The sequence below is a fragment of the Theobroma umbraticum genome, unplaced genomic scaffold, assembly GCF_002168275.2.
Source record: "Theobroma umbraticum cultivar Fairchild unplaced genomic scaffold, ASM216827v3 scaffold_130.0, whole genome shotgun sequence".
Taxonomy (NCBI): Eukaryota; Viridiplantae; Streptophyta; class Magnoliopsida; order Malvales; family Malvaceae; genus Theobroma; species Theobroma umbraticum.
Window position 1 is genome coordinate 2246669 of NW_018397264.1, and position 20638 is coordinate 2267306.

Here is a 20638-nt window from a genome sequence, read left to right on the forward strand (position 1 = left end):
TTAAGAGGATGAAGTCATATATTTCTTAGAATTACAGTCACTGTGAAAAACTTCCACATTATAAATGATTAAGCTTCCACCTAACAATGTAAGGTTGAAGATTAGTCTGCAATGGAGAGCATCTTCATGTTTTGTAGTTTCGGTTGAAACCACCTGCGCCAGCTTTGCCAGCGATCAGTTTTTGCCACAACCAAATCAAACCAATATGGTTATGAGGGCAAAGCCTAACAATATATTAGATTTTTGGTAAGGAAGAACTAGCATTTAACTTATATGCAAAGCACCCTACTACAGCTACAAAATATCCCAATTAACACCATAATTTTCCCTTATATAGCCTGTTATGATAGTATCAGGCTGAACAAGAGAAGCAGAACTGTCACAAGAAATGCAAAAAGCTTGATTTTTGTAAAACTCCATGAGAGGAATGCTGCAATGTTCTCGTAACTTCCCCCTTTGATGGTATAAATAAACTATGGTTTGATCAGAGTTTGTATTCTTCAACATGGGCTTGGAGAGAGTAAATGAGTTCTGTGGCCTGGTTCTAACAAAGTAATGTGTAAAAGAAACGAGAACAGACATGGGGACTCTTAAGGAAGCCTTGACCTGGGATTAGTGTTTGTAACACAAATCCAGCGGATCTCCGCTTGCAACCTTCATGATCACATCTCCCAATTTTCAGATATAACAAAAAAACTACCTGTTGAAAAAGAAGCTCAAGCGTCAATAGTAAATATGCCAAGATAGTACAGCCAGGGTATCTGTTGAATAATTCTGACAAAACTATCTATCAAAGCTTCTTAAAGCCTCAAATCATTTTGTGAACATGCAACAACAATGTGGTGATGGTGGAGGTGTTGTTTTTGCCATAATTAGGTGGTATTGTTTAAATTGGATTATTATATAAGCGTTTCTCTTCTATCTGACTCTAGACTTTCAGGCCTAACAACCAATTAGAGCATCTTTGAATTGAAAGATCTCTTTTAAAGAAACCTAAAAGGTACCTTTAACTGTAGACTCTTGAAAGTTCAATTACAATGGGATCACTCAAGAAAGACTTGAATCCTGTCACCCATTGTATCATTAAAATCCAACAACAGCTTCCCCCCTACTTCCTCAGCAGCATCATCCAACAATGCCTTGATGTTTACACCCCCCAAAGCTGTGAAGAAAAGAGATCAAACTCTTCACGGTAATTTTCTCAAGAACTCATCTGAAAAGACAGTAATTGTAAATATGTAAAACAACAATATACCTGGAACAATGTTTGTGACTCCTTCCAAAAACCCAGCCTGTGGAACAAGGGAGAAGGTAAAAGGAAAGATGATAGTCATTTCCATGAAAAGATACTTTATCAGACACGATGATGACACCCAACATGGAATGTTCTAAAACTGATCAGAACAAAGGCCTAATTCAAAGACCATAGCACTGCCATGATAGGTAGTACAGCCTAATATTATTCACATGGAATTCAGATTTACCTGTATGCAAATAATCAGGATATGCGGATGAATTGGTGCTCAAACAATATATCCTTTCCAAAGTTTCAGAAACATATTGGAAATATGTTTTGAAGATCTTTGCAAAAGATGAAACTGGTAACGGTTATACTTATATATACCCAGGCATACCGGGTAACAAATAAGGAGAAGAAAAGCAAATTGCAATGTTATCAATCAGTATCAACAACAGCTTTAGGTGACAAATCAGCATATTTTTAGCATATTGATACATATCATTTCACTATCTGTAGCTATAAATGTGTGTTAAATTCATAGATTGAACAGTATTTCCTTCACATCCTTCGGTAAAAGATCCAACTAAAACATACTTATCAACTAAACACGGTGTATTACAGGATTTTTTTTTCAATTATCAAATTATTTAACTAGTAGAAGAATAACTTTGTAATGGATTAAGATTCACTAAAGTGTTCATGCCAACTAAACAGCTGGGATTATCTAATCCTTCTTGCATGTTACCCAACCCAAAAAAATTTTGACATATAAAAGCAGCGCTTAATTGCAGGAAATTATGATTGTGGTTATGGCATGTTTAGTTTGAATCATAAACCGGCACTTTTAAGGTCAACAGAAAGAAAAGCAACCTAATTAACAGGGTATCTATCCTCAAAGCAGAAGACTTACAGGAATTCTAACATCAAGTTTCTCAAATCCATCTCTTCCAGTAATCTTGATTCTCAACGTCCGAGACCATATCCCAGAAAAAGGACCCCTTGAACCATCTGCACCATAGTTATTGTATACATCAGGAGTTATCACCTCAACAACTGGATCTTGAGGACTTTGACCTCTTTGTTCTGAGTCATCTTGAACCCTTTGTATACTGTATGCATTACTGCTCACTGACACATAAACCATGTTTTTTGGATTAGGAAGACAAGACAACAATTTTACATTATTCTCAAAAATGACTGTGGGCTTAATTTGGGAGACAGAATTGGCCACCCTGAACCAAGAATTTAGTTAAAATTAGGTAAAACCACAACTCATAGCATCAAAGAAGGTAGAACAAGTACAAAAGCCTATAGCCCATTTTTGTTTTTAATTTTTTTTTTAAAAAATAAAAGAACAAGTTCTGAATGAAAGTTTTATAGGCTATAAAACCGATTCTGGTCACTGCAAGCTCAATGATATTAGAAAAAAGAACAAACTTCACACGAAAGATGGGAGAGACTGAAGCATGATGGACATTTTGCTCAAGAAAGGAGTTTTCAGTTAAGTTTAGAGAACTAAATCTCACCCACCTCTGTCTGAATATAGCTGATAGCTGCTGGTAGCATATCTTTTTTCTTCCTCATAGTAATTATTGAAACCTAAGATTTCCTTGATTTCGTCAAAAGATGGCATGCTTCCAGGAGGGGGGATACGACCTCCTTTCAGGGCAGTTAGTGAATCCTGCAAATTTATAGAGGTTGACATTTGAGAACCAACATTGCATTAACAATCTCATTGTGAAAGCATGTGAAGTGTTGCTAAATATCCATATTGTGGGCATCACAACATTAGACCTTAAAATTTTCCAGGTTTGAAATAATGGCAATATTCAGACTAGAATTCAAAATCATACATTAAAGCAGTACTTAAAGTGCCAAGAACAGTAATATCTTTTTCATATGAAAATGTAGAAGTTTCACATTCACGGACATCAAGTAAAGACCAAAAGACAAACTGAATTAGGTTTCAAGGCACCTTGAACTAAAAATGCAGTTTAGCATATATTATTAGATGGTGAAAATTATAAAACCCCTTGAAAACACCACTAAATGGTGTTTTGAAGTGATATAGTCATCTTTTTCTCCCCTTCTTTCTGACTAAAGAAAAATATATCTCCCTCAGGTCTATCACCGGTCTCCATCAATCTTAAAGGCTTCTCTTTGACTTTTTAGTGGTATTAAGCGAAAGTACACACATTTGTTTCACATCAGCCTGCTAATTCAAATTACCTTTAGCTTTCAGCCCTTTGCATTACTTTTTTCACCAATATTTCTTCTGAATTTTTTTGAATGAGGGTTTAGCCTCCTTAGAGTGAAGATATTGGCTCTAACTAAAACTAACATATGTTAATTCAACTTATCTCAAATTGTCAGCTTACACCAGCAACATAGCTACAGATATTAACTAGCAACTGTAGATTCAACTTGAGTTAAAAATTATCAAAATACTGCATCAATATGTCAAATCTTGCACCAAGAATATCATTACAATGCATGCTTGGTTAAGCTTAAAACAAAATCAATTCTATTTAATATCAGAAGACAATAAGCTCATCTTCATATTATCAAAATACCCCAACACAGTGACTGCATCGTAAAATAATATAAGAGTCAGATCATGCTATACAACTGCTTGTGTTTCTCCATAATCTGTGCAATGGCAAGAATCAAACCATAGCATTTGGTTTTCTTTTTGGTAGTTAAGCACACCGCATCATGTCAGATAGGTGTCAAAAGTGTGACAAGTGAGCTTTCATACATATCAAGTGAAGAAAATGAAGATATTAACCTGCATTGCTCGTATAGATACCCCAATCAAGGAAAGTGGATATGCTACAAGTTTATATCCAATTTCCTCAAGTTCAAGCGGATTGAATATTGGTGTTTTCCCCCCACCTTCAAGCATATTAGCCTACACCGGAGCATAAAAGCTACATAAGTCATAGATGATGATTGAGAATTGTCTGGGAAGGAAGCAGAGTACAAGTGCCTGTCCCAGCAAGTTTGAGATATAGAATAAAGATGGGAAAATTCTCATACAGCAGATCCCATGCTAAAGACAAATTCCCTATATATACATGTTGGAAAGCCAATCAAGAAGTTTAAATTTTCAAATAAGTAAGCAACAGGAGAAAGCTACTGGCCTACTGCTGAATAAATATTATGTTTCCTCTGAATTCTGTTGTATATGCAACAAACTGTGTGTGTGTGTGAGATTTTGCAGGAGGGGTGAGAGTTGCTACAATCAAGCAATATAGTGTATAAGATGCTTATTACTTGGTATTACATAAGGAACATACCATACCATTTTTGGAACTAATGGAGAAACTTCACAGAAGGCCTTCATCTCTTCTTTAGAAGCTAGAGCATCAATAAAAAGGACATCTGCTCCAGCATCAGCAAAAGCCCTTGATCTCCAAAGTGACTCCTCTAAAGACAGTGCTTGACGAGAATCTGTTCGTGCCACAATAACAATGTCAGAACCACTCTCTTTGCGAGCATCAACAGCTGCTTTAATTCTCATCACAGCTTCCTCTCTGGACACCACCTTCCTGCCTTGTGTATGACCACAAGCTTTTGGAGACACCTGGCAGTTAAGTTTTATCAAGAATCAGAGCCTCAAAACAGGAACAAAAACAAATAAGTATTTCTAAAACTAAACTGGAAGGTTAGACTATAAAAGAAATGGCTTAGGGTAACATAAACATTGTTTACAGCACAGCACTGCCGGTGTTATGCCAATATAATCGCTTTTCATTGATGTGACTAGTTTCTTTCATGATAGTAGGTTTTCAAGCCTTCAGTAAGATTTCCAGAGGGCATCTTCTATATAGCGTAGTTCTGTTAATTTATTCTCAAAGGTTGAAATTAACTCATAGATTTATGTTAGAGGAAGCCTATAAGTTTTCAGCTGACTTCCTCTTATCAATTAAAATTTACTTATTGCAGACAAATAAGGAATACAATTTATATCTTCAAATCTTACTTTCAACATATCAATACAAAAGACCATGTCATGACTAGCCTTAGCAGCAGAAAATAACAAAAATTTCAAAAGCTCAGCTGTGGAGCTTGCAGTGCTATTCCTAAAACCTACTACACTACTTATCCAGTTCACATGCATGGGCCATAAATATAGAAAACACAACAAGGTCCTTGAGACGGAGCTAATATGTTACTCTACATGCTCAGAACTCATCTATCTAAGATTTAGAACCCATTAGCATGACTCCTAACTAAATTAATCTAAAAACAGGAGCTATAGAGTTGGAAAACACCTGGGAGACAACCAGAGAGAGGGAGAGGGGAGAGAGGACAAAGTAAAAGATGAATGATTGAAAAGGTTTACCAGCAACAAAATTATTTCAAGAGCCAAAAATTTTTCAACAGAACATGAACCTGATCTTCAAGAATGATCCCTGCAAAGCCTGCTCTTATATATCCTTTAACAGTTCTCTTGACATTCATTGCATTTCCATATCCATTATCACCATCCCCAATGACAGGAATTGAGACTGCCTGGGTGATTTGTTGCCCCTGATCCACCATTTCACCATAGGAAATAAATCCTGTGTCTGGTAATCCCAGGCGAGCAGCAGAAATGGAAAATCCTAATGATGGCAGCAAACAGTGTTAATGCACATATCATCTTGAAACAGTTGAGCAATGAGACAGAGAAAGTCTTTTAACAAATAATTTGTCTAATAATACACATTTAGATTTTGATACTGGAAATGTATCAGACATATGTAAAGGATGATTCAAAAGAAACAAAATATTAGTGTTGTACAAATCAAACCCACATGTAAGAAGAACAAAAGCATCAAAACTGCAGTAATTACTAATTTATTATAAGAACCATATGAATTTTCAATACAAACATTTATGATGCTCAAAAATAAATGCAATGGAACTAATATCTGGCTTCTGGAGATACAAAGAAACAAAAAAAAAATGTAAACCAAATTGCCTTGGATAAAGAAATAATCAGCATTTAGCGCTAAAATTCGCAAATTCAGAGCGTTCTTCCAGATTGAATTTAAATGTAACCCATCAACCAGAAAATTAAAATAAAACTACAAGCACAAATAACTCCAATATTATATAACCAGCTTAAGCATCGAAACTTATATAGTTATCGATCATACAAACTAAGACGGTGTCTTGGGGTTATGAAATCAATGCAAAAACTGCACAAACCACCAAAATAGAAAAAAACCCATATCACAAACTCCAGCAGTTTAATGACCACTATACAGAAAAGATTGGACTTTATATATATCCAGCAACTCCAACTCAGAAAACCCACATCTTGAAATTCTTGTATAAATGAAAAGATTGGAATAAACAAAGAAAGAGAGCAGATACCGCTGGTGAAACAATACTGAAAGTCAGCTCTTTCAACAAGCTTAGCACTGAGACCATCAAAACAAGCAGGGCCTTGATGAACCCCTGGCAATTCCAGAATCTGTCTAAGTGCCTTTGCAGGTGGATTCCTCTCTCCAAAACAAGCTCTGATGGCTTGGAACCGCTTAGAAGCAGTAAAGAGAGTGTTGGGCTTTGGTTTTCTAGTTTGGTTATTGATGGGCGCTATAATGGAGCCATTTTTAAACTTCGCAAGTGGAAAAGTGTGAGCTTGTGAGAGAGGATGGTTGAGAAAAGAGAGAGATTGGTCCCTGCTAGCTACTACTGCTGAAGATGGGTTCATGCTGGAAGCTTAGGTTCCCTCCCTCTTTGCTTCTTCTTTCGGTGACCCTTGTTTAGGCTATTATCAAGAAATTTTTTTTTTTCAATTTGATCAAAGAAAGGAAAAAGAACAAAGAGAGAAAAGGGCAACGAGCTTTCGTCTTGTTGTAAGATGTAACCAAGAAAGAAAAAGTGAATGTGATTCTAGTTTCAACCTAACTGACAACGAAAAAATTACATTTGTCAACTTACGAGGTTGTTCATGTTTATTAGTGTTGGGCTGTCTGTCTGCTTGTATGAAAGAAACACTAGTAAACAATATGATATTTTTAAAAATAACTTTTAAGGATAAAATATTTTTAAAAATAACACTTTTTATAATTTTAATTATTTTTAATTTAATTAAATAAAATTATTTTTAATAAAATTACATATTATGATGTTATACATTATATATAAAAACATGTTATGGTTAAGTCGTTACATGTTATGTATAAAAACATGTGACACGTAATGATTAGGTTATTACACGTCATGTACAAAAACATGTTACACATGTACAAAAATATGTGACACGTCATGATTAGGTTATTATACGTTATAGTTAAATTGTTATACGCTATGTATAAAAACATGTGATACGTCATGATTAAGTTATTATATGTCATGTACAAAAACATATGACATGCTGTTGTTACATGTTATGGTAAGTTGTTACACGTTATGTATAAAAAATAAGTAATACACTTTGGTTTGGTTATTACACGTTATATTAAAAAAATATTATTATTACATACTATGTTAAAAAAATATTATTATTATATATCATATTTAAAAATATTTTTTTACATTTTAATATGTAAACTATTATTGTTACTTACAAATCAAAACTTCAAATATTTTCAACTCTTTTTATTTTTTTATTTTCTTTTTGACAATTTGACACCGATTAAAGTGTTTTTAACATATTTTCATAAATCAAAACATAAATTTTCTTATCTAAAATATCTATTTCAACTAAAAATTAAAAAAAATTTCTTTTAATCTAGGTTTATAAATTTCAAAATTTTGAGTTTATTAGTATGTAGGTCTCGAATTGATCCAATTAAAAACTATTTTAAACATTTTTGATCATTTTTATCATTTTAGTTTTATCTAAAATACCTAAATATCAAATTTTTTAAATAACCATCCATCCCAGCACATCAAAACTGTCGCTTAGTGTCTTGAAAAAGTAGGAAAAAGAAATATAAAAGTACCGGAGAGAGAAATCAAGAGTATAGTAGACAAAATCGATAAAATTAGAGAGAGTGAGATGATGAAAGAGAAAAAACGAAAGCACAAATGAGGAGAAATTTTGATGAATGGTTTAATTTATTTAAAATAATTTCAATATTATTTTTGTAAAGTCATAGTTAAATATGATTAAAAAAAATTAAATTATTTTGATGGTTATTTTTTAAATGCTTTTATCAAGAAAAGTTATTTATCATAATTGCTTCTAAATAATACTTTTGTTGTTTTAAAGTTAAAAGGAAATAACTAAATAATTTTTATCATTGTTTAGATAAATGTTAAAAAAAGCAAAAATATTATAATTTTCTAAACAACATAAAAAGAGAGAATAAGTAGAAATAATTAACCTATTAATAATTTTTCAGAAGAACAAAAATAGCATAAACTAATTAATCATATGCTTTTGTATTGATATGATTTTTGAGTTTTATGTATTTTTTTTCAATTTAATAGACTTAGATTAAACTTCTTCACAGGTTTGAATTATGGCTTCTTTATTATCTTTTATAATTTTAGAATTAGAACTTATTTTTCTTCAAAAAGAATTGAACTTATTTAGGAAATTATGATAAAAATTTTGAAAACTTTAACATGTAATGAAGTAAAATAAAAATTTTAATCTTCATCTTCCAAAGTTCAAATATTATGACTGAAATAAATATATATATATATAGCAATGCCATTAATTTTAAATTATGTTGTCAAGTAAAAGTTAAAATAAGAGACAAAATAACTTGGTGGTTCTTGAACCTCCAACTGCAAGAATACTTGTAAAATCTTTTCAATCATGCCATGTTAATTAGTGAAACTAATAATTTTATAATGTTCACCCTGTTTTATACATACTATGCAAGTTCATCATCAATTCAGCAAATTTGATGAGAAAGACAGAACCCAAAACCCTAAACCTTCTTCCTGTTCAAAGAATAAGAATAAAAAGTTTTGAGTTCAAATACCAAGTAGTATTTTGAAAGTTGACCAATCACCCCTTGTATAATCCATGCATATCCAATCATTTTCCCAACCCCATTCTCAGGTGACAGGCAAATCAAATGATGGTCTCAACCAAAGAAACCAAAGCATCCATAAGTAACAACTACATTGAGAAGAGCAATTTGTTTGGCAACTAATATATTAGTTTAGAGAATCAGATGAAATCATTTCATTTCTTAAAAACTCAACAAGTCATACATTTAAACAATACAACATATACCAAGTTTATTGTCATCTTCATACAAGTACAACCACACTGTCAAATTAAAGGGAAATTTTAGACTGATCATAAAATGCAATCCAAGCCTCACACATTCTAAGTTCAGATGCCTACATTGCATTTAAACTTATAATTGAAAAATAAGTTACAACTACAAAAACAACAAGCATTACAGGTAACAAAGTATGGACCATACTCTGCTTATGCTTTCCTGCAAATGAAGTGGAAGTTTTCACGTATTTTGACCAATAAGACCTCCATCTAGGTTTGTCTCGGGAAGTGAAATTGCCACCCTAAATCATATGGTGCTATACATCTCCAGTGGACAATATAGTTGCATCCAGAAGTAACACATTCGAGAGCCAAATCTTGACAAGGCTCACCACATTCAATGCATTTAGGGTAGTAATAAATCTTATTCACAAAGGTGAGAGGATGTGGATGATCTCCTTCTGTGTAGATACTCCCAAGTTTGATATATTGATAGCTTTCAAGAACACAACTTTTATGAGCAGAAGTGTCACAAATTGCACAATGATAAAACCAATCATTTGAATCTCTTTTCTCTTCACAAATGTCACAATAATGACATTTTGAATAATCATGATCATCTTTATAAGTGAGTGCAAGAACATGTTCATCGCTTTTGTGTCGAGTTGTAGTTGGTAGTCTAACACATATCCTGCATAAAGCGAAATTGCAACCCTTACAAAAGTATCCGGCGCCATCGATGTCTTCACCACAACCACAACACTTCTCTTTGACCTCGACATAAAAAAGGAGGGGGTGTTGATGTCCTTGAGATGTTAAAGTATCAGGAGTTAGAGTTACACATCGAAGGCATACATGATCGTCACATTCATTACATTTATAGGCAAAGCCATTAGATAGGTGATCACATAGATGACATCTAAAAATGCAGCCTGAAGTAAGGATGAGAACACTTTGCTGGCAATAATGAAACCAAACGTGCTTCATCTTAGGTAATTCAGCACAGGCTTTATGAAGAAAGAAATCACACTCTAAACAATAGTAAAAGGAAGCTGAGATAGGTAACATGCACCCCTCGCAACATTGATCATACTCCGCAATTTTCTCACTTAACATCAACTCATGCATATGCTTGAAATGTTTTATTTTTGTGGCTTCTCCTGCTTCATTCCTCTCAATAACACAAGTGATGGAGTCAATAGATTCACCAGGCAAAAGTGCCACAGATTTCCCATCTTCATTTTCGGGTGAAACTATATAATACCAGGTTTCATCTTGTGTCGCGCAATTCACATGGGCAATAATTTTGCAATCTGAACAATAGTAACTGCCTTGCTCTGCATTGACCCCATCGTGACAAATTATGCAATCCCCATCCTTAAAATCTTCATCATGAAGGAAGTATGTGTGAAAAATATGGTGGTGATGCCACCTGCTTTTGATGATGCGTGGCAATGAAATGCATTTTTTATGTACTATAATATTGCATGTAGTACATATGTAGGCAACATAATTTCCTTCAGTGCCACATGCATCACAAATGAAGGGGGCTTGTCTCCAAAACAAGGTGAATGGGTGTTGATGACTTTTATCCTCAACGATGGGCAGGGATGACATACACCCAATGTGAAAAGCAACATTACATGGCAAACAACAATAAACAAATCCTCTTTGTTGGGTTTTTTGGCATATGTTGCAAGAAAACCTTTCAGTATCGAATTGTAGAACAAGAGGATGTTTGCGGTGACACATATGATTGATTTTGAGAGGTAATTCAGCACATTTTTTATGGAGATGGAATCCACAATCAAGAGAAAAGTAGGTAGAACTTTGCAACGGTTCCCAACACCCGAAACACTGAAAACGTTCAAGTTCTTCACCATCATTTCCGGTGGAAACCAATGGATCTTCAAGAGCAACATGCTGAAGCTCTTCAAAATTTTTTTGAGCAATGTTATATGTAAATAAAGCACATGTGATGTGAAAGTCTAATCCACAAGAGCAATGATAAATGAAGGCCTTACATGTCTTACTACAAAAATTGCAAATGCAGTGTACTCCTTGAGCATAAGGTGGGTATTGCAGGAGGAGAAGAGGATGGTTGCGATGAAAAGGGTGATTGATCTCCGAGGGTGCCTCACCACATTTTTTATGGAGGTGAAACCCACACTCCACACAGCTGAAACTTGGAGCTGACAGTGACACCTCCTCCCCACACCTTGAGCAGTAAGCTTCTTCACTTTGATTGCTCTGCTTTTCATTAAACACCAGTGGATGTTGGTGCCCAAAATTTTCAGACTCACTCATCTCTCTTTCCGCTTCTGACCTCTACCACAATAGGTTTCAAAAGGAAAGGAGGATTTTGGCTATAACAAAGAAAGATGTAATAAGGAGAATGCTTATAAAATGAATAGAGTGTAGTCTTCCTAATGCTAATGCCCTATTCCTTGCGTGCCGACACATTCAAAATGAAACAAGAAGAAAGAATCCCGCAAAGGCTGATACCTAACCAAACCAAGAAACAAGGTAGATGCTTTGATGGTAGGCATAGCAAAATATAACAACATATAAAAGTAGAAGGCGAGTATGAGGATTGCATCCTCTATTCAGGTTTGAAACTTTTACTTTGTAAGTTTAAAGTTAGAGCAGAGCATCCCTTTCCCTTAGGATCCAATCCAAGCTACAGAGGTCAATGTTATAATTCTAATAATTCTAGGCTCTGGCAGCAATGAAGTAGTCTAAATTTAAAATCCTTCTAGTATATCTAATGAAACAAGTATGTAGAATAAAATATAAATAAGACCTTCAATTATTAATTTATTACAATATTTATGGACCTTGATGTGTATAATTTATTTTATATGAACTAAAGATTTGGTTTTAGGAAGAACATAATATAATGAATACTTTTATAATAACCAAAATAAATTAAAAAATATTATTAATTTAAATTCAAAAAATCAAGAAATATAATAAAGCGCTATTATATAGTCAGGCTCAAGGGAAGAATTCTTATATATTTTGTGTCTTCCTAATTAAGGAAGTTGACGAAGGAAGCTTGTGGGGGAATTCGTTGCCATCTTGAAGAAGCTTATATCATAGGTTTCATGAAAAGTTATCTGCCACCAAAGTTGCAAATTGCTGCTAGCTTTGTGTGGTTACTTGTTGCTTTAGGCTCATTTACCTTTTTCTTTTCCCAAAATTGTTGCTTTTGTGCCGTGTTGGTCAGTTGAACCATTTGGCTATTCAAGTTTCCAGTGACAAAATCACAATATTGCTACATGTTGAGCTATGGTTATACATACATACATACATACATACATACATACATAAGGATCAAAGTTCCATGTCATGCATGTGAGAGGTCATCGCTTTGAAAAATATTACTCCTTTCTTCTAAAGTTGGCATCACTGCCCTCAATTAACTCTCAACATTGACAGTAATACATTAAACATGCCAACTATCTAATCTTGCTCTACACTGTAGTACAACATACTTTTTTAATTTCTTTTTTCAATTTGTACAATAAAATATGTTTTAAAAAATAAAGCAGTATATTACATTTGTTACAGAGGGCCTCCAAGCTTAAGCAGTTACCAGACTAGGAAGAACATGGAAAACTTAAGTCACTTAAAGAGGATATACAGCTCCACTTCAGATAAGCATTACACCATTCAAATTTTTAACAATCACATTTCAGATTTGCTGGAATACAATCTTTTCTTTCTTTTTTTCCTTCGAGAGATGCACATAGTACTCCTGCACACATTTTCCAACGAATGAAACCCATATAAACATCAACTGTAACCGGAAATTATTATAGAATTTAAAAGTCAGTCATATATAAGAATCATCAATAAATTATAGGAATATGACCACATGTTGCAGAATGTCCTTTTGCGAGTCAATCAAGAAAATTGTGTCCCGCAGGCTGGACTCTCACAAAAAAGCAAGAAGCTATTTTAAGAGTCAAATTTTACTGAAAAAGTCATGAACATACCTTGTTCCTGAGAATAGAGGCGCATCCTTTCTCCACATTTGTCTTAGCACCAAAGACCATGGTTGCTTTAGGCTTTTGTACTACTATGAACCATCACTGACCAAGACTCTACAACAGATGCAGGATGGATGAGGACAGATTACGTAGTGATTCCTGTTTCTGAGGGACCTGTTGTAGTTCAAGCTAATGTGTATAGACATTAAGAGCAGCTAAATATTAAAAATTTCTCCAAAGCTGCTATTCCAGCCAAATCATGGGCATTTGTGTGCCAAGGAAGGAATGTACAATCCAGTCAAAGAATCAGATAATATCCCCAAAACTCCCTACCAGGAGTGCAGAACCCAATCTCGCTACAAGGGTGTAAATTATATGTCTATTAAATATAAATGATCTCTAATGACAGGTGCATTGTGATCATTGACAATCTCATTTACCAGATGAATAGAAAAGTTGACAACCTGTTTGCAGCATATACCTTCTCAACACCCCAATCTTAACATTTCTTTAAAAGAAATTCAGGAAGGGCAATTAATTGAGTCATCAGAATCATATTCGGAAAATAAATCACAATCTGACTCCACTTCAGAATCAAGACCACTTCCACCAGCTTTATCACCAAGAACAATCTTTGATGGGTCCTCAAGACCTACATTGGCAGTTTTCTTGTATAAGCCCCTGCTTCTATCTATAAATCCTTTTCTCATCATGCTTGCAAATCTTTCTCTGATATCAACAAGGGGATGTCTCTGAATAAGTCGTTGACAATCATAGGCTTCCCTAAGAACAACAGTTTGTGTATCAAGCATCTTGGAAATATAAAAGATGCCAGGATGGCGCTCAAACACCTTAGTAAACTTCTGAGGCAGTGACAATGGTTTGCGTAGATTACTCACATTTTGCCGTTCAGTTTTCTTGTGTATGGTAAGGTGAAGAAGCTCATGAAACACGCCCACAATTCTTTTCTCCGACACATCAGTACGTGGATCCAAGTGAGAGCCATCAGCATAAGGTGAAGTATAAGGAAGTTTCTGCCATTCTTTTAGCCACTCCATGCATTTCCTCTTCAATCCAAAACCCCTTGTAAATCCTATAGGAAAGGCTAAACAGTTATTTTTCAAATATTCCTTCTTTTGCAGAAAAGCATTCTTCTCTAATTGGGAGACAGCAAGTGTATCATCCCACGATAAAAGTTTCAAACCAATGCGATCATCAGCAAGGTGAACAAAGGAAAATGAATCAGGGTAACATGGAATGAAGGTTTTGCTGTAATCATAAGGCAATCCCAAATCCCATTTCAGCTGGTCAATAGTTTGTAAAGGAAGGGTCCTATCCTTGGTAAGCATCAGCAATTTGCAGAGCCTGTCAAGCAAATCAATCACACTCTCCTGGATAACACCAACCTCTTCATGATAAAGATTTAAGGCTTCAGCCGTCAACTCAAAGCAAGGAACACGAGTGCCACTGCTATCAAACACATAAGACTCATGAAAAATAGAAGGGTATCTCCTCATAAATGTGGATAGCTTAAGATCATGGGGCAGACCGAGTTGACCACGATGCCGGGTAAGATGGTAAACGGGAAGACAGCAGTTGGAAGCAGAGGAAAGGATAGAAACAAGATTGCAGGCTGCTCTTAAATCTCTTTCACCAGCAATAACGGCATCTAAGGCTTTATCTTTAACCCATTTCAACTTAACATTAACTAGACTGAAATTCTGCTGGTAATTAAATCCCATCCTCAACCCACATGAAAAGCTAGAAACTTTAGCTTTTCCACACAAAAGCCAATAACCCATGTCCTTATTTTAATAGAAAAATGATTATAAATCAATAATAAGATGCTCGCAAGTTCACCAATAAAACAGCCTTAGCAACACCTACAGAGACAAAGACAAATACCCAGATTAAGATTTTTGGTAATTCTGCATATACTGCTTTGTAAAGTAAATAAACAAGAGAAAAAGACCAAAAAGGCAAAATAGTTGATTCCTCTGAGACAATTTATCAAACATGTAAAGTGCAACGATGCCGCGATATGAAAAGTGCTTACATTACTGAGGCTGAGCTGAAACACCTCAACGATTAAAACTTGGATTTCCATTTAGAGGTTTTAAGTTTGAATCTTGAGAAGAGACTGAGAAGCATGAGATTATAATCATTACAAAAACATAAATTGAAAGCAAAATATTTTAAAAAGTTGTGCCAAATTTTCAATTTGAAAGTAAATTTGGGTCTGAGTGCAGCAAAAGCACTTTCATTTTCAGGCCATAACCAAGGACAGCAAGGATTTATAATAATTTGAGTGCATGAGTGGCAGGAGCAAGAATGTTTCTGGAAGCATATTCAGTTGCTTGCATTGAACAATAAACAGATTGGGAGTGTAATTTACCAAACATAGGTAAAAAAACTAGCTTAATTAGAAAGATAAAATGTGAGACCCAAATTTTACTTTCCTAGAAAAAAAAAATAGCATGCCTAAATAATCATATGTTTTGTATTTGCATATATGATTTGAGTTTTATGTAATTTTATCAATATAATAGAGTTAGATTAAAGTCTTTCATAAGATTAAACTATCAACTCTTTATTTTTATTTTTCTTTTTTATCATTTAAGAATAGTTGAAATTGGAACTTATTTTCCTTCAAAAAGAATTAAACTTATTCATGAAATTATGATAAAAATTTTTAAATTTGACTTGAAAACTTTTACATGTAATGAAGTAAAATAAAATTTTAATCTTCACTTTCCAAGTTCAAATTTTATGATTGATTTAAAAAAGAAGAATTAGCAAGAAGAATCGGATAGAAATAATTTCATAAAAAGTCAACAAGTGATACATTTAAACAATACAACAACATATACCAACTTTATTGTCATTACAGCCACACTGTCAAATTGAAGGGAATTTCTAGACTAAATAATCAAAAGCAATCCAAGGCTCACACATTCTAAGTTCAGATGCCTACGTTACATTTAAACTTACAACTGAAAAGTAAGTTACAATTACAAAAATAACAAGCATTAAAAGTAACAATTTATGGACCATTTGTGCTTTCCTGCAAATGAAGTGGAAGTTTTCAAGTATCTTGACCAACAAGACTTCCATCTAGACTTTTCTCAAAAAGGGGTATTTCCATAGTCGCTTATATGATGCTGTACATTTCCAGTGGACAATATAATTGCATCCAGAAGAAACACATTCGAGAGCCAAATCTTTACAAGGTCTACCACATTCTATGCATTTAGGATAGTAATAAATCTTTTTCACAAAGGTGAGAAGGTGCGGATGATGTTCTTCTTTGTAAATACTCCCGAGTTTGATAAATGGATATCTTCCAAGGACACACTTGACATCAACAGAAGTATCGCAAGTTGCACAATGATAAAACCAGTAATTCGGATCTCTTCTTTCTTCACAAATGTCACAATAATGACTTTCTGAATAACTATTATCATCACTGTATGTAAGTACAAGAGCATGGTCGTCACATTGGTGACGAACTGTAGTTGGCAGTGTAACACATGAAGTATCTACAGCAAAATTGCAATCTTTACAACGGTATGTCAGGGCATTTATGTAACCACCACAAGCACAACACTTCCCTTCATAGTCGACATAACAAAGGAGGGGGTGTTTATGTCCTTGACATGTTAGAGCATCAGGCGTTAGAGTTACACATCGAAGGCATACATGATCGTTACATTCATTACATTTATAGGCAAAGCCATTAGATAGGTGATTGCATAGATGACATCTAAAAATGCAGCCTGAAGTAAGGATGAGAACACTTTGCTGGCAATAATGAAACCAAACGTGCTTCATCTTAGGTAATTCAGCACAGGCTTTATGAAGAAAGAAATCACACCTCTTAAACCAATAGTAAAAGAAGCTGAGATAGGTAACAAGCACCCCTCGCAACATTTATCATACTCCGCAATTTCTCCACTTAACATCAACTCATGCATATGCTTGAAATGTTTATTTTTTGTGGCTTCTCCTGCTTCATTCCTCTCAATAACACAAGTGATGGAGTCAATAGATTCACCAGGCAAAAGTGCCAAACTAACGACATCTTCATTTTCGGGTGAAACTATATAATACCAGGTTTCATCTTGTGTCGCGCAATTCACATGGGCATAATTTTGCAATCTGAACAATAGTAACTGCCTTGCTCTGCATTGACCCCATCGTGACAAATTATGCAATCCCCATCCTTAAAATCTTCATCATGAAGGAAGTATGTGTGAAAAATATGGTGGTGATGCACCTGCTTTTGATGATGCGTGGCAATGAAATGCATTTTTTATGTACTATAATATTGCATGTAGTACATATGTAGGCAACATGATTTCCTGCAGTGCCACATGCATCACAAATGAAAGGAGCTTGTCTCCAAAACAAGGAGAATGGGTGTTGATGACTTTTATCTTCAATGATGGGCGGGGGTGATACACACTCAATGTGAAAAGCAACATTGCAGGGCAAACAATAATAAACAAATCCTCTTTGTTGGGTTTCTTGGCATATGTAGCAAGAAAACTTTTCACTATTGAACTGTAGCACAAGAGGATGTTTGCGGTGACACATATGATTGATTTTGAGAGGTAACTCAGCACATTTCTTATGTAGATGGAATCCACAACCAAGAGAAAAGTATGTAGAACTTAGTAACGGTTGCCAACACCCAAAACACTCAAAACGTTCAAGTTCTACACCATTATTTTCGGTGGAAACCAATGGATCTTCAAGAGCAACGCCGTGAAGCTCTTCAACATTTTTTTGAGCAATATTATATGTAAATAAAGCACATGTGATATGAAAGTCTAATCCACAAGAGCAATGATAAGCGAAAGTCTTACAGCTTTCATCACAAAAATCGCAAATGCAGATTCCTTCATCATAAGGAGGGTATGGCAGAAGGAGGAGAGGATGCTTGGGATGAAAAGGGTGATTGATCTCCAAGGGTGCCTCAGCACAAATCTTATGGAGGTAAAACCCACACTCCACAGCCAAAACTTGGAGCTGACAGTGACACCTCCTTTCCACACCTTGAGCAGTAAGCTTCTTCGCTTTGATTGCTCTGCCCTTCATTCAACACCAGGGGATGCTCATGCCCAAAATTTTCAGACTCACTCATCTCTCCTTTCTTTTACTGTCTGCCCCTGATTTGGAGGTCTGGAGAAAGGTTTCAACGCAAAAGAGATTAAAAGCCCAGAAGGGTGCTTCCAGATTTGGGAATTGGGAAAGATTTGAAAGGGAGGTTCCTGCGAGGATTGACACAATCAAGTCAACGCTCATATTTACTTGTTAGTAGTGTTTCTGTAATGAGTCTTTTATTATTATTATTATTAAATTTGATGACGTCATTCTACTTGCTTAGCTATATTATCACATAATAAATATGACACTAGTGGTTGTAATTAATGTTTCTTCAGCATCCTTTCATTTCCAAAATTCTTATAAAATCTAATCTATAGGGAATCGTATCATATAACCGTTGGTTCAGTTGTCACTAAAGGCAGCAAAAATGGACTTCATAATTTACTCATTTTGAGAGGCAACTATATAGTATACAGTAGGGAGTATTTGAAACTGTTTAAAACCCATTACGCTAAATGAATTCAATAGTCTACTGTTCCTCCTGGTTTATAATCATCATTTTTCTTTTCCTTGATTCCAAAAAATAAATATAAAAAAACTATGTTAATATTTTAATTATAAATTATTATTACTAAATGTATTTTTAATATTTTGAAAAGAAGAAGAAATTGTAAAAGAAAAAATAGGAAAAGGATAATTAACACAAAATATCATATTAATATTTTAATACTATGTAATGAGCATTTTATTAAAAAGAAATTAAAAGAGAAAAAGGGGAAAATGAAAATATAAAAAATTATATTAATAAATTAATAATAAATTATTAATATAATTTTAATAAAAAATAAATTAAAAGAAAAAAATGAAAAATGAAAATAGTGAAAGAATAAAATAATAAAATAAATATCATATTAATATAATTAATATTAAACCTTAATATATTAACAATAAATTATTAGTATTTTAATAAGAATAACATATTAAATCATTATGTAATAATAACATTGCCAGAAAATAATGGATTTCAAAAAACTCAAATTTTTTATTAAAATTATAATAAAAGACTTCATTTTATCACTTATTCTTTTATGATTGTAAATTTTTTTTTATAAATCAAACAACAAAATAATATCGAAATTAAAATTTCATTTTATTAACTAAACTACATAAATATCTATTTTATTCTATTATATTTTATTCTACTCTTACATAATAATTATTTTATTTTTCTCTATTTAATTCTGATACAGAACTTTGCCACTTACCTTTCCGTAGCTTTGCAAAAGCTGTTGTCTTTTAAAGGAGAGATGAAGTCATCGTGACTGAGATCAAGGAAACATAAAGCCACGAAGAGCTTAGAATGGTGGATAAAGAAGAAAGGCATATGTTGTTGAAGCGAGCAGCATGGAAATGTATGTAAAAAATTTTTGGTTCTTACTTCTACAGTTAATTTAATGGAAGCATAAAAATGTGTGCTTCAATTTGTTTGCGTTTAAAGTTAAAATAATATATATAATAATTTTAGAAAAATTTTAAATTATTTTTAATATATTTAATCAAATATTTATATTTTTTAAATTAAATAAATTTTTATAATTAATAATTAATTAATTATTAATAGTTAAAATATTTTTTCTATATTCATGTGGCATTAACAAAAAAATAAAAAATACTACTTAATCATATTATCATGTTATGTGATATTTAATTCGTCACCAACATCTATTAGAACAGAAATAATAGTTAGTCACGTGTTAATCATAAAAGATTATTAGATCTTAAATAAAAATATAAAATTTTGATTAAATATAATAAAAATTAATTATTTATTCAAATTTTTTAAAAAAATTAAAAAACTTTTAAGTATTATATCAATAAAATATTGCTAAAAAATCTGAAATAAAAAAAAATAACTTCAAAGATATTAAACGTTTATCTTTGAAATTTATACTATTTTAACAAATAATATCGGTATTTTTTTTTCTATTTTCAAATTTAAATTATTTAATTAACTCTAATTTTTCTTTGATAAATTTAGCTTTAAATTTTTATTCTAAATTTCGATTTTGCTTAATAAACTTACATCCCTATCCTTGAACGTTACAGCCA

At 33.3% G+C, this 20638-nt stretch overlaps 4 protein-coding genes across 5 annotated transcripts; all 4 read right to left on the reverse strand.

The window, feature by feature from the left end:
* Nucleotides 1–121: 121 nt before the first annotated feature.
* Nucleotides 122–7139, reverse strand: LOC110421870 (Phosphoenolpyruvate carboxylase family protein). Of its 2 annotated transcripts, none has more exons than XM_021435577.2 (9): nt 6608–7139; nt 5639–5850; nt 4545–4826; nt 4029–4151; nt 2771–2921; nt 2151–2248; nt 1256–1292; nt 1005–1162; nt 122–700 (listed from the first exon to the last, which is right to left on the reverse strand). In XM_021435577.2, the coding sequence occupies exons 1-8, from the start codon at nt 6945–6947 to the stop codon at nt 1044–1046; spliced, it is 1362 nt and encodes a 453-aa protein (XP_021291252.1). In that variant the 5' UTR covers nt 6948–7139; the 3' UTR covers nt 122–700; nt 1005–1043. The 2 variants fall into 2 exon arrangements, with proteins under 2 accessions (XP_021291252.1, XP_021291251.1); XM_021435576.1 differs by having other exon boundaries at nt 126–700; nt 2151–2368.
* Nucleotides 7140–9369: 2230 nt separating this feature from the next.
* On the reverse strand, nt 9370–11922 carry LOC110421863 (uncharacterized). The gene has a single exon (XM_021435566.1). The coding sequence runs from the start codon at nt 11730–11732 to the stop codon at nt 9696–9698; it is 2037 nt and encodes a 678-aa protein (XP_021291241.1). The 5' UTR covers nt 11733–11922; the 3' UTR covers nt 9370–9695.
* Nucleotides 11923–12817: 895 nt separating this feature from the next.
* LOC110421873 (Ubiquitin carboxyl-terminal hydrolase family protein) lies at nt 12818–15888 on the reverse strand. Its single transcript, XM_021435581.1, has 3 exons — nt 15477–15888; nt 13427–15303; nt 12818–13185 (listed from the first exon to the last, which is right to left on the reverse strand). Exon 2 carries the CDS (start codon nt 15220–15222, stop codon nt 13942–13944), a length of 1281 nt encoding a protein of 426 aa, XP_021291256.1. The 5' UTR covers nt 15223–15303; nt 15477–15888; the 3' UTR covers nt 12818–13185; nt 13427–13941.
* A 357-nt stretch (nt 15889–16245) lies between these two features.
* On the reverse strand, nt 16246–18727 carry LOC110421864 (uncharacterized). Its single transcript, XM_021435567.2, is given in 5 exon segments — nt 16246–17319; nt 17322–17567; nt 17570–17701; nt 17704–18434; nt 18436–18727. Coding segments are annotated over 5 exon segments (2025 nt in total). The 5' UTR covers nt 18567–18727; the 3' UTR covers nt 16246–16534.
* Between the last annotated feature and the right edge of the window lie 1911 nt (nt 18728–20638).

What these genes read in the sequence shown, in the direction of transcription:
- LOC110421870 (XM_021435576.1), bottom strand. Translation starts at nt 6,947, where the DNA reads ATGAACCCATCTTCAGCAGTAGTAGCTAGCAGGGACCAATCTCTCTCT. An exon ending in TCAGTATTGTTTCACCAGCG is followed by an intron (nt 5,851 to 6,607) that starts GTATCTGCTCTC and finishes TGCCATCATTAG; the next exon opens with GATTTTCCATTTCTGCTGCT. An exon ending in CTCCATTAGTTCCAAAAATG is followed by an intron (nt 4,152 to 4,544) that starts GTATGGTATGTT and finishes GCTCCGGTGTAG; the next exon opens with GCTAATATGCTTGAAGGTGG.
- LOC110421863 (XM_021435566.1), bottom strand. Translation starts at nt 11,732, where the DNA reads ATGAGTGAGTCTGAAAATTTTGGGCACCAACATCCACTGGTGTTTAAT.
- LOC110421873 (XM_021435581.1), bottom strand. Translation starts at nt 15,222, where the DNA reads ATGGGTTATTGGCTTTTGTGTGGAAAAGCTAAAGTTTCTAGCTTTTCA.